Source organism: Benincasa hispida, chromosome 7 (genome assembly GCF_027475165.1).
Source record: "Benincasa hispida cultivar pf3 chromosome 7, pf3_genome.v1.1, whole genome shotgun sequence".
Classification (NCBI taxonomy): domain Eukaryota; kingdom Viridiplantae; phylum Streptophyta; class Magnoliopsida; order Cucurbitales; family Cucurbitaceae; genus Benincasa; species Benincasa hispida.
In genome coordinates this window covers 37,428,174-37,439,969 of record NC_143484.1, presented here as the reverse complement: position 1 = coordinate 37,439,969, position 11,796 = coordinate 37,428,174, and the positions used below count along the sequence as shown (strand labels likewise).

The following is an 11,796-nucleotide window of genomic DNA, read 5'->3' as shown; positions in this document are numbered from 1 at the left end:
ACATGCTCGTGTATGTTTCTAAGGATTTGATCCTTACGGGATACACAAATTCTGATTTTTAGACTAATAAGGATTCTAAAAAATCCACATCAAGATCAGTGTTCACTCTTAACGGAGGGGCACTAGTATGGAGAAGCACCAAACAAGGGTGCATTGCTGACTCCACCATGGAAGTTGAATATGTAGCGGCATGTGAAGTTGCTAAGGAAGCTGTTTGGCTCAGGAAATTCTTAACTGATTTGGAAGTTGTTCCATATATGTTAAAGCCCATCACACTTTATTATGATAATCGTGGTGCTGTGCTAATTCCTAAGAGTCTAGGAGTCACAAGTGCGGGAAGCATATAGAGTGGAAGTATCATCTCATCCGAGAGATTGTGCATCGAGGAGACGTGATTGGCATGCAGATAGCTTCGGAGCAAAATGTTACTGATCTGTTTACAAAGGCCCTCACGACTAAGGTGTTCGAGGATCACCTGTAAAGTATGGGTCTATGGGACAGACCACGTTTAGACTAGGGCAAGTGGGAGATTTGTACTGGGCACGTATTATGCCCTAGTTTATTATTTTTGTACTTTGAATCTTGACTATATTATACACTCCACTAGCTTTAGGTCAAGTAGAAGATTGTTGGGGTTGGTGTTCTAAATCTCATTGGGTCCTATAGTTTGTAAATGTATTGAACAAACTCATCGTTTATTTAATAAAATATATGATATTTTATTCAAACTTATTGTCTATTTAATATATGATATTTTATTCATTTTTTAGTTGCATTAACCACAAATCAATAAACTAACATCAAGGTTATCTTGTAACTTAAACATGTATGTAGAGACATACGGGTGGATCGTATTTAAGTGATAGCCTAAATGGTTTGTAGTAGATGGATAAGGCTGGGTATCTTATCCTGGTGACACTACGAGTATGACCCGCTTTGTAGGTGTTATAATTGTTGTAAAGTGCTACAAATGATGTGATCATGATCATTCATGTACAGACATGTGAACGAGATATTCTATACAAAGGAGTTTGTATAAGACTAGACCAGAAATGTTTAGTCTCATTATATAACACCATTCATAATAGAGGTTTACATTTCACCAGAATGACCATAGGTAACATGACCTAAATCCTGAGTGAGTTATGAACTTCTTCTGCCTATGAGAGTAGTCATTTGATTTGTATGGGTGAGAGTGGCCAGAACGCCGACTCAACAAGCCTACCATTTGGAGGATTCGTCTGATTGGGGAGCTGGAACACAACTACACAATAAGGAATTCACTCCTTCCTTGAGGTCGGGGTAAGTAGATAAATTGCTCCCTTAAGGGCTGATTTCGAGGCTTGAACAATGTGGTGCCACACTCTCTCTTGGTTCGAGAGGAGTTTAGTCATAGTTGGACTATGATATATTGTTCATTAGAGGGATCTGTGGTACTTAAGAAGTTAGATGTAACTATAGGGGCGAAACGGTAATTTTGGCCAAGCTGTATTTACGTGCAATTTGTGAAGGGTCATCGTACTGTTGATTAGTTATATCCAATAAACACATAAATATATCTATAGTGCGAATAGTGCAACTGTCGGTCTTTAGTGGAATGCCCGTTAGTTAGAATGATGAATAATTTAATTAAAGAGTTTGATTAATTATTCATATATCGTTGGAGGTTCAAGCTACAGGTCCATGAGGTCTCATTGATAGCTCAATAGGATTAAATAAAAGTCAGTTTTTAGATTAATTTGAATTGTTCAAATAATTATATATGATATGATTAAGTTATTTTAATTATATGTGATATAATTATTATGATGTATTTGATACATTATAGCTTTAGTGAGAGGAAATAAAAATTTGAATATGATTCAAATATTATTAATATGAATTAGATTCATAATTATTAAATTTAATATAAACGTGATTTATATTAAATGCCATATGAGAGAAAAAATAAACTATAGGTTAAATTGTATATGATACAATATTAAAATTATAGATTATATGTTATATTTGATATAACATATAATTTAATATATATCATATGATAAGTTAGTTATATATATATTAAATATTATTTTTAAATGAGGGAGTGGACTCCCTTCCCTCTTTTCTCTCCACTCATATAAGTGGATATATGGATCTTTTAATTATAAGAGAGAATCTCCTTCAATCTCTTAAGGATCTTGATCGTTTTTTAGTGATAAAAAGACAGAAAGAGTTCTTTAAGTTTTGGGTTGTTGGTGAACGATCTAAAAACTCCCTCCTCTCCACTCGTCTAATTTTTCTCATTTCAAAATAGCCAAAGCCCACTACTCCTAGGTTTTCTGTCTGAGAATATCGAGAAAACCTTCGTGGTAGTGTTCGTATCTTGTTCGAGGGATTCTTGAAGAAAGTCTTCAAAAGTAAGGGTTTCTGAAATCTTAAGTTTTCTTTTATTAATGCATGCTGTAATTTATATAAATGCATATCTTGTTCTTTCTTTAGTGTAAAAACTTACATTCAATGGAAAATGGAAATTGGGATGATCTACTTCCGCTCAAGGTTCTCTTCTCTTAGAGTTCCTTCAATATATATAATTTAATACATATCATATTAAACTATATGTATTATCACATATAATATATAATCTATAGTTTATATTATATCATATATAATATAACCCATAGTTTATTATTCTCTCATATAACCTATAGTATTAAATTAATTTATATTCATATTAATTTTAACTTATAATTTTTATATCAATCATATTTATATAATTAGTATTTGAATCGTCTCTCATTAAAACTTTATATTATAATGAATCATATATATTATATTAATTGTATCTTATATAAATAATTTTCTTTAATTAATTTGAACAATTCATATTAATCGAAAATTAATTTGATTCTCATTAATCCTTATTGAGCTAACAAGGGGACCTTATGGACCTATAGATTGAAGCTTTGATGATACTTGATTAATTAATTTAACTCTTTAATTAAATTAATCAACCTTTATTAACTATCAGTCACTCCACTAAAGATCGACAACTACACTCTTCGTACTATAGATATATTTTTATGTCCATTGGATATAAAGACTCAATAATGTGTTGACCCTTCACAAATTACTCGTAAGTATAGCTGGGTCAAAATTACCGTTTTACCTCTATAGTTACATCTAACTTCTTAAATACCACTAATTCTTCTAATGAACAAATAATCATAATCTAACTATAACTTAACTCCTCTTGGGTCATGAGAGAGTGTGACGCCTTATTATTCAAGACTCGGAATCAGCTCTTAAGGGAATAATTTATCTATTTACTCTGATAATCAGGAATGAGTAAATTTCTTCTTATGTAGATGTGTTTCCAGCTCCCCAATTAAACGAAATCCTAAAATGGTAGGCATAATGAGTCGACGAATCTGGCCACTCTTACCTATGGAGATCAAAGGACCACCCTCATAGGTAGTTCACGACTCAATCAGGATTAAGGTTAAGTTACCTATGATCATGCTAGTGAAATGTAAGTCTCTTATAGTAACAGTGCTATAAAGAGAGACTATTCATTTTGTGGTTCAATCTTATACAAACTTTTTGTATAGGATACTCCCGCTCACATGTCTCCACATGAATGATCAGGATCATATCATTTGTAGCACTTTGCAACAATTGTAACAACTACAAAGCGGGCTGTATCCGTAGTGTCATCAGGATAAGGTACCAAATCTTATCCATTTACTACAAACCTTTCAGATTATTACTTAAACATGACCCACCTGTATGTCACCACATACATGTCTAAGTTACATTCGATAACTTTGGATCTTAGTTGATTATTTTGGGTTAATGCAACTAAATGTCAAATAAAATAACACTTATTTTATTAATTATATAATATGTTTATGCAAATACAATTTACAAACTACAAGACCATGAGATTTAGGGCATCAACTCAACACAATTAGCATTATTCTATTTTATTTTTATTTGTATAACTGACCTATTTTAGAGATCTAAAATGTTAAATGATCTATTTTTTGAGAAAAATACCAAATGACCTTCTGTTGATGTCATGATTAAGTGAAGTTACGAAGATGCCCTTATTTTTTTTCCTCTTTCCTTTTTTTTCATTCTTTTTTTTGCAGACCAATTTCGGCGAAACTCATTTTTTCCTCTTTCCTTTTTTTTTTTTTGCGGACCAACTTCGACAAAAAATCCTCATTTTTTTCCCATCTTTTGTTCTTCTTCTTCTCCGACAATGAGCCCTCCCAACTTGACAGACAATTTCGGAATGAAAATCCCAAATCCATGAGCATAAAACAAAAGAAAAAGAAAAGGTGAAGAATATGAAATGAAGAGAATCGCATACTTGGGAGGGAGAGAGCGATGATGTTGAAGATGATTACTATGCAATGAACCCTCCAAGAGAGCTAGAGATATAGAGAGAAAGTGATTTATGAGTGAGAAAAGGAAGAGGAGAGGTAGAGAGAAAAAAGTGATTTATAAGTGCGAAAAAGGACTAGTGAGAAATATAGAGAGAGAAAGTAATTTATGAGTAAGAAAAGGAAGAGAGAGAGCAACCGAGAGAGCGAAAGCAAGACCAAGAGAGAGCAAAAGATACAAAGATAAATGATGTGTGAGTGAGGAAAAGGAGAGAGAGAGCGAGAGTGAGACCAAGAGAAAGCAAGAACGAGATGACTTTTCTACCTAAAATCAACCTTTTGTCTCTGTGTTTTCACATCGAGAATTCTTTACAGATGAAGAGATGTCAAAGGGGCTACTTACTTCCCAAACAGATCTTCCTACAAGTATATTTTGATAATTTTAGCCCAAGAATCCTTGGACATTTTTTTGAAAATTTGGGTCATTTGATGTTTTTGACCCAAATTTGGGTCATCCCTACAGATTTCCCATTATTCAATTTCAAACTAATATCTTCCCTCGCTCAATCTATCCGACATCTTAACATTGCTTTGCTCATCCGCCGAGGACGAGAGAGGATTCGCGGCAGTTTACCGACGTAGTTTAATCCATCTAATACCTTCTCCGGCGGTTTGATTTCTTCAAGTTTTTGAAACCAATGGTTAGAAATTCAGGCTATTAACTTTCGTTTGTGTTTAATTATGCTATTACCACTGGGAACTTCAATTAATTTCTCTATGCACTACATTTAGGGTTTGAAAGTCTTTGTATTGTTTTCATTTATGAAATTTCAGTGACGAATTGCGGATTCCTCTCAGAATGTCGCAACGTGAGTAGTCCAGTAAAGTCAAGAAGAAAGACTGGTTGCTGAGAATGGCAAGGCGAAGGGCGAAGAAAACAGTTAAGAAGTCTAGCCCTTCACCTGGACGAGACGCAAAGGATGAAGCAGCGAATGAGTTAAAGAGTGACTGCGACGAGGATGGTATGTTGAAATTCGTAGTGATTTCGATCCTTTTTCCCGAATCCGGAATTTCATTTAAGCAAAATTGTCTTGTTTGTCTTCCCGTGATAAATTGTTCCGTTGCTTTTGGTTCCGTTTGTGTTCAGTTGAACGGCATGCTGCTGCAATCCGGGCCATTCGGGATGTGGAGATCGAGCGTTTGATTACCGAATTGCGGTTGCTTCGTTCGTATTTCAACAAAGAGCAATTGCAAACTCCTCTATTGCAATTTTTCGAAGAAAAACTTCCAAACTTGTCCATTTCGAGAAGAGGCGAACAAGGAGAAATTGAAGTACAATGGAAGGATACAGAGGATGAATTACACACCAATCCAGCTGATGGAATAGATATACATGCTTCTCTCCTTCATTGCTTGTCCACAGCTTATCCTTACTGCTCTGCCGGAATGCGATCGTTTAATGGATTTGAATTTTCCAGTAAATCAGGTACCTATAGATTTTGGATTTTGGTGCGTAGAAATAATTGGCAAGTGCTGCCTTATGTGACGTTTCTTTGCTGCAACTCACCTTCTGTTCTTTGCTGGTGGCAGTGAAAACAAATCCTTTCAATGTTGAGAACCTGCAGATTCCGAACTTGGTAGTAATTTTACTTTTAATATCTTGAATTGTTTACTAGTAGAACGAGTGCTACCTTGCGAGCACAATTAATATTATTTAGTTTGTCTATATCTTTTGTTCCACGTTGTTGATTTGTGGAGAAATGCCTTCTCGTCTTCACAAGAAATAAAACCTTGTGCGCTTTGGTATTGTTTAGGATCCTAGATTGGAAAAATGTAAAGACCTTACAATCTTAATAAGATAACATATGTTACACTTCTCATCTTGTTCCTAATTGATTTTGAGATGGAACATCATTACGTAATATGGTATTGGAGCCCATGAAACCTTAACAAGCGTTTGGTAAAAAAAAAAGATCCAATCCGAGAATGGTAAACAGATAGAGGCACCATCTTGAGGGACACGTTGAGGATCCACATTGAAAAAATGAAGAGACTTGATAATCTTTATAAGATAACATGAATAGCAAAACCAATTTTTGTGTTTCTTTCACAATAGGATCTTCTTTTGTTTCCCATTTGATCATATCAACAAACAGTTATTGTTTCCTATATATAAAAATAACATGACTACTCATCTCATTGTCAATTAATTTTTAAATGGATACCCATTTTTATCTAATAGGTATTGACTGTTACCCATTTTTATCCAGTAGGTATTGACTGATATATTTAATGTCAATTCTTGATTTTTAGGCTTTGGAGGAGCCCTCGGATAATATGGTGCTTGGCATGCCAGAAATCCTTCAAACTCCTGGGGTTCGTATCTTCATGGTTCTTGCATATCGCTTACTGCATTAGCCTTTCTATGTTACTATCCTAGTGTTGTCTGTTATTGCCATTTTTCAATATTTGGTAGTGTCTGACTCAAATTATCTAGGCACATAGGAGGTCGGGGTAAAAGGAATAGAATTACTGTAGCGGTAGTGTGTCTGCAGTCAATTATTGATGTTTTGTTTTATATGATTAAGGATACCTGAGGTAATTCATGCCTATAATTAGCTTATGTCTGTAAACTAATTATAGACAATTATCGAGACTTTATTAGCTCAATCTTGAGCTTCAATAAGTTTGGATACAGGACATCTTAGTAGTAAGCTGGGATCTTGTTGCTTACCATCGACTGGACTTTGGTTGACAAGGTCCAATGTAAATACTGTAAACAACTTAGAGGGGATGGGTTCAACACATAGTGGTCACCTCATCTACAAGGATTTGATATCCTATTAGCTTTTTGACAACCAAAGTAGCGTCAAATGATTGCTTTGTGAGGATAATTGAGGCTCACATCCTGACCCTCACGAAGACTGTCCTTCGTATACTCATTGGTATATCAGAAATGAACTTTGTTACTAGTTTTGGTTTTACAGTATTGGTTTGAACTTTGTTATAAAAAAAGTATTGATTTTACAGTAGGATGCTATTTGAAAATACTAGTTATGGAACGTTGTACTATAATTTTTCGTTTTTCTCTCTCTTTTTTAAAGGTTCATTTTGGATTTGATTATTTCTACTTGAGTCTTCAGTGGAAATGTTCCTATGGATGTCAATGCCATGATAAAGCCTGTTCATATTTATATATGTTCTCTGCTATCATCCATTGATCAAAGTTATCAACTAGAAGCAAAAAATTAATTGCAGGAATAAGTTGCAAAAGAAGTTATTGGGAGGCAATAGTTGATCATTTTGCATTAGCACATAATCACTGCAGAGTGAGTAGATTGTAGAGAGAATGATGGAAGTGCAGGTCTCATTTCTAAGTCATAATTATCATTATAATTTCATTATTATAATTATGGATAAAAATCATTTATTGACGGATAGAGATTTAGAGAAAGCTAGGGAAAATGTTTACCCCATGGAAGGAAGCTGAAAGATAAATTCTAAGTACCAAGATCAGCATAACTATATTGTTTGAGGAATTGTCTCAATAAAACTTTCTTATTGTCTCAATAAAACCTTCTTACGGCTATTTTTGCCTTGATTTAGTATATTCTACCATAAGCTAACTAGTTCTCGTTCCATAGGTAAGTAACCAAAGATTGTCCATTGGGATGACACCGAAAACCCGAAGACTGCCAAAGCCAGGCGAGATGCTTGTGTCTATCCATGGATCCCCCCTTGGTGTTTACAAGGAAGACAACATGGAAGCAATCCATGGTATGTTCATTTGGGTCATATCTAGACACACCGTATTTTGACGCTTCAACTTCAAAATGTGAACATGTAGGCCAAATAAGTTGGTGGGTATGTATAAGTCACGCTTCTACATTTTTCTAATGGGTAAATTAATAATTTGCAGAATCAGAAGAGGATTGATTTGTTGATTCATGGTCACTTGACTGCTTGTCAATAGAAGTGAAACTTCAAATGCGATCATCCCGACCATCGTTCTACCCGTTCTTTCAACCTTTTGATTACTTTATTAAGGTACTCTTACACGTGTATAACTAAGAATTAGTGTGTTTTTACTTGAAGGAACGAGCATGTACAAACGCATAATAGCTCCACTAGAACTCTCAAAGGTAAGTCACAGGCTACACCAACTTCATTCCATTGATTTCCTTCCCGAACTCTCATAAGGCATAACAAATTGAATTCCTTGTCATTCTTGAATCTTGATTGATCTTTATTTCCAAACATTTTCTGTGATCATTGAAACATATCAGCTCCTTATGATTGTCCTAGCCGTGGTGGATGCCCATCATCATTTGATCGTTATTGAATGGTTTTATCATTAGCACATTATCAGGTTCATCTAAAGTATATGCTCGGTGTTGTGCTGTTCGTAATCAAGGATCTAGTTGGAGTACCGTGGCTTGACTGACATACAGATCGTTGCAGTTTCGTCTAGCTTTCTTCATGTATCTGAGAGTTTTTGTTTAGAGACAGACCAATGCTATAAAGAATGAGAACAGATTTAAGTTGACCATTTTGTCATTCCAAAAATGTTGAGGTGAATTTCGAAGGGAACGACATAAGAAGGTTGAGTCGATGATTCTCAAGGCTTGTTTTAATCATAATCCTTAAACAAATTAGTAAATACAACTCTAGAAGCCAGTGGGACCATATTTTTGTATTGAGCACCATCCTTTTCTGTGCAGAAAAGAGATATGATAGAGGAAGTAAAAATGAGAGGTAAAGCTTGGAAAAATTGGTCTCCCAATGAGTACCAACAATAAACTCTGCTGTCAGAGTGAAAATGAGAGGCTTTAATGGAAGAAATTTGGTTTGGTTTGGCCCTCACTTGGAATTACTGACTTGCTTTTCTCCCATTTTCTCAACATCACTGTTTTCTACAATTTTTTCTACTCTCCTGTTCCTAATTTTCTCTTCAACCTTAGGGAAAATGAGAGAAAAAAGTGAATGTTTGATTAGTTGACTCTATTAACCCCATTTGCTGTATGTATTCATTTGCCAACTTATGATAAAGTGATTAGAGGTTCGAATTTTTTCACCTTTCTATCCTCTCATCCCAATTTGTATCTTTTACTTAACTTATCATCAAATCTCAAATAATCTCTTTCAAGTAAAATGTATATCACTTCAATTTTTTTTAAAAAAAATAGTTATTCATTTGGATGATTGGTCAATAAAGTGCTTGTTAGAAAAGAAAAGTACTTTTAGAATTTGTTATTTTTGGATCAACTCCCACAAGTCCAATGGCCTTAGAGTTGAATTTCATTGTCATTTTTGCTTCTGGGGTCCCAAATTTTGAATTTTAGTGTCTTGTATGTCTTTTTGTGCATGTACATATTGTAATGTTTTCCAAATAATAGACAATAGTGCTCTGGTCCCTCATTTCCCAAAAAGTATTGTTGAAAACCTTATTTTATTAACTTTATCTTTTGGTTGAATTTTCAATGCATTGTTTGAACCAAATTAATTGAAAACTCTACTCTCTGGCTGTCGTTCTTCTGGAATCATAAATCAACCTCCATGTCCTTTGGGAAAATAAATAATGTTATTTAATTTAAAAAGTATTTAGGGGCCATCCTAGTGTTTTTCACTCAATTTTCTAATCATAGTTGGCCATGATCTCTTTATACTGCTTTATGTGAGGTTTATAAAATAAATGAATAATAAATTAATCAAATATTTAATAACATGTCAAATAATGAATGAAATGAGTTGATACTAATGTAGTACTAGATTTTCCCCTTAAATTTATGTGTGTGTGTGAGACAGAGTGAAATGCACTCAAGTATTGCTCTATTTAATTATGAGTATCCATCTAGTATTCTTACATGATGAGTAACATTGATGTAATATGATGGACTTTCCAAAAATGATATGACCATAACAATAAAGGTGAGTTGCCAAAGTGAGTTTAACTCAACGATGATAGACATGCACTTTTTTCTTGAAGACGAAAGTTCGATCTCCTCTCCACAATTGTTGTGTTAAGACAATTAATATTAGTGAGTTACACACGACCATTACATTAACATATATTATGAAACATATTTAAATTTTACTTGTTTAGTAACTTATGTGGGGATGAAGATCTGAACCTCTAATATTAAAAAAAACGAGTACATATCCATTATAGTTGAGCTATGCTCATATTGACTAATGTTGACTATTGAAATTTTGTTATGATGTAAAATATAGATCTTGTATGGTAACTTGTATGAGTTGTATGCAAAACTATTGCATCACTTCGTTGAATATTATTTTAAAATATATGGTTTTTTTTTTTTTTTTTTTTTTTTTTTTGCTATATTAGATGTCTGATAAGAATTTTCACTATTTTTTTTTTTGCTCAACATATAAACTACAATCAGAGTATTTTACCTCTAAACACGTATATATTTTAATTAATTGAATTATATTTAAATTGATGATTAAAAAAAATGATGAACAAATAACCGTATAGTTAGTATGGTGGATATTGTAATTTTGTTTGAGTTGAAGATGTATATTTCAAGTGCATTTCTATAAGGAATTGTACAGTAGTATAAATACTGTACTAACATCATAAGAATAGGGCCTAACCATATCCTAAAGACTCACCAAAGGAGACCTAGTATACATTCACACCCTCTCTCAAACTAAAGGTGGTAAGGTTGGAATCAACTTGAGTTTGTTAAGTAGTTGGAGAAAATAACTAGGAGGCAAAGCTTTGGTGAGAATGTCGGTAGGTTGCTCAGCGGTGGAAACAGAGCATAAAATCAGAGTTTCGCTTAAGAGATGATGATGAACAAAGTGACAATCATTCTCAACATGCTTGGTGCATTTGTGGAAAACATCATTGTGAGCAATCTGGATGACACTACGATTGTCACAGTGAAGTATAATGGTAGATGACTAGGGGACTCCCATATCAGCAAGAATCGAGCGAAGCCATAAGAGTTTGACGTAGCATCAGCCAGAGCATGATATTCAAACTCCGTACTAGAACGGGAAACAACACTCTATTTCTTACTACTCCAAGAAAGGAGAGAACTACCAAGGTAGAAATAATAACTGGAGGTAGAACGCCGGTCAGTAGGATCACCAGCCCAATCAACATTAGAATAGCCTGATAAAACTAGGGAAGACTGGGAAGAAAACTGAAGTCCATGCCCCAAAGTACCTTTGACATAATGGATGATACGAAGAACAACAGTAAAATGAATGGTCCGAGGGGCAGCCATGAACTGACTAACAATGTGAACAACATATGCAATGTCAGGACCAGTGATTATCAGATAAATAAGACTGCCAACAAGCTAATGATAGAGACTGGCATCCTCAAGTGGAATTCCACTAAATGGAGTCAAGCGAATATTGGGATCGAGTGGTGTTGGAGCTGTAGTAGAGTTAG

At 34.2% G+C, this 11,796-nt stretch overlaps 1 protein-coding gene across 6 annotated transcripts; it reads left to right on the top strand.

The window, feature by feature from the left end:
- The first annotated feature begins 4,521 nt into the window (after window positions 1-4,521).
- On the top strand, window positions 4,522-9,450 carry LOC120080833 (uncharacterized). 6 transcript variants are annotated; one of them, XR_016530935.1, is made up of 9 exons: window positions 4,795-5,071; window positions 5,205-5,392; window positions 5,518-5,856; window positions 5,961-6,007; window positions 6,684-6,746; window positions 8,015-8,147; window positions 8,290-8,512; window positions 8,740-8,972; window positions 9,092-9,450. XR_016530935.1 is itself a non-coding variant. In XM_039035484.2 (7 exons), the coding sequence occupies exons 2-7, from the start codon at window positions 5,284-5,286 to the stop codon at window positions 8,304-8,306; spliced, it is 708 nt and encodes a 235-aa protein (XP_038891412.1). In that variant the 5' UTR covers window positions 4,522-5,071; window positions 5,205-5,283; the 3' UTR covers window positions 8,307-8,603. The 6 variants fall into 6 exon arrangements, 2 of the variants coding, with proteins under 2 accessions (XP_038891412.1, XP_038891413.1); XR_005482653.2 differs by having other exon boundaries at window positions 8,740-9,240; XR_016530936.1 differs by having other exon boundaries at window positions 4,830-5,071; window positions 5,229-5,392; window positions 8,740-9,240.
- The last annotated feature ends 2,346 nt before the right edge of the window (window positions 9,451-11,796 follow it).

Coding starts and splice junctions, on each gene's coding strand:
- LOC120080833 (XM_039035484.2), top strand. CDS start 5,284: ATGGCAAGGCGAAGGGCGAAGAAAACAGTTAAGAAGTCTAGCCCTTCA. Junction 5,393..5,517: donor GAGTGACTGCGACGAGGATG/GTATGTTGAAAT, acceptor GTTTGTGTTCAG/TTGAACGGCATGCTGCTGCA. Junction 6,747..8,014: donor AAATCCTTCAAACTCCTGGG/GTTCGTATCTTC, acceptor CTCGTTCCATAG/GTAAGTAACCAAAGATTGTC.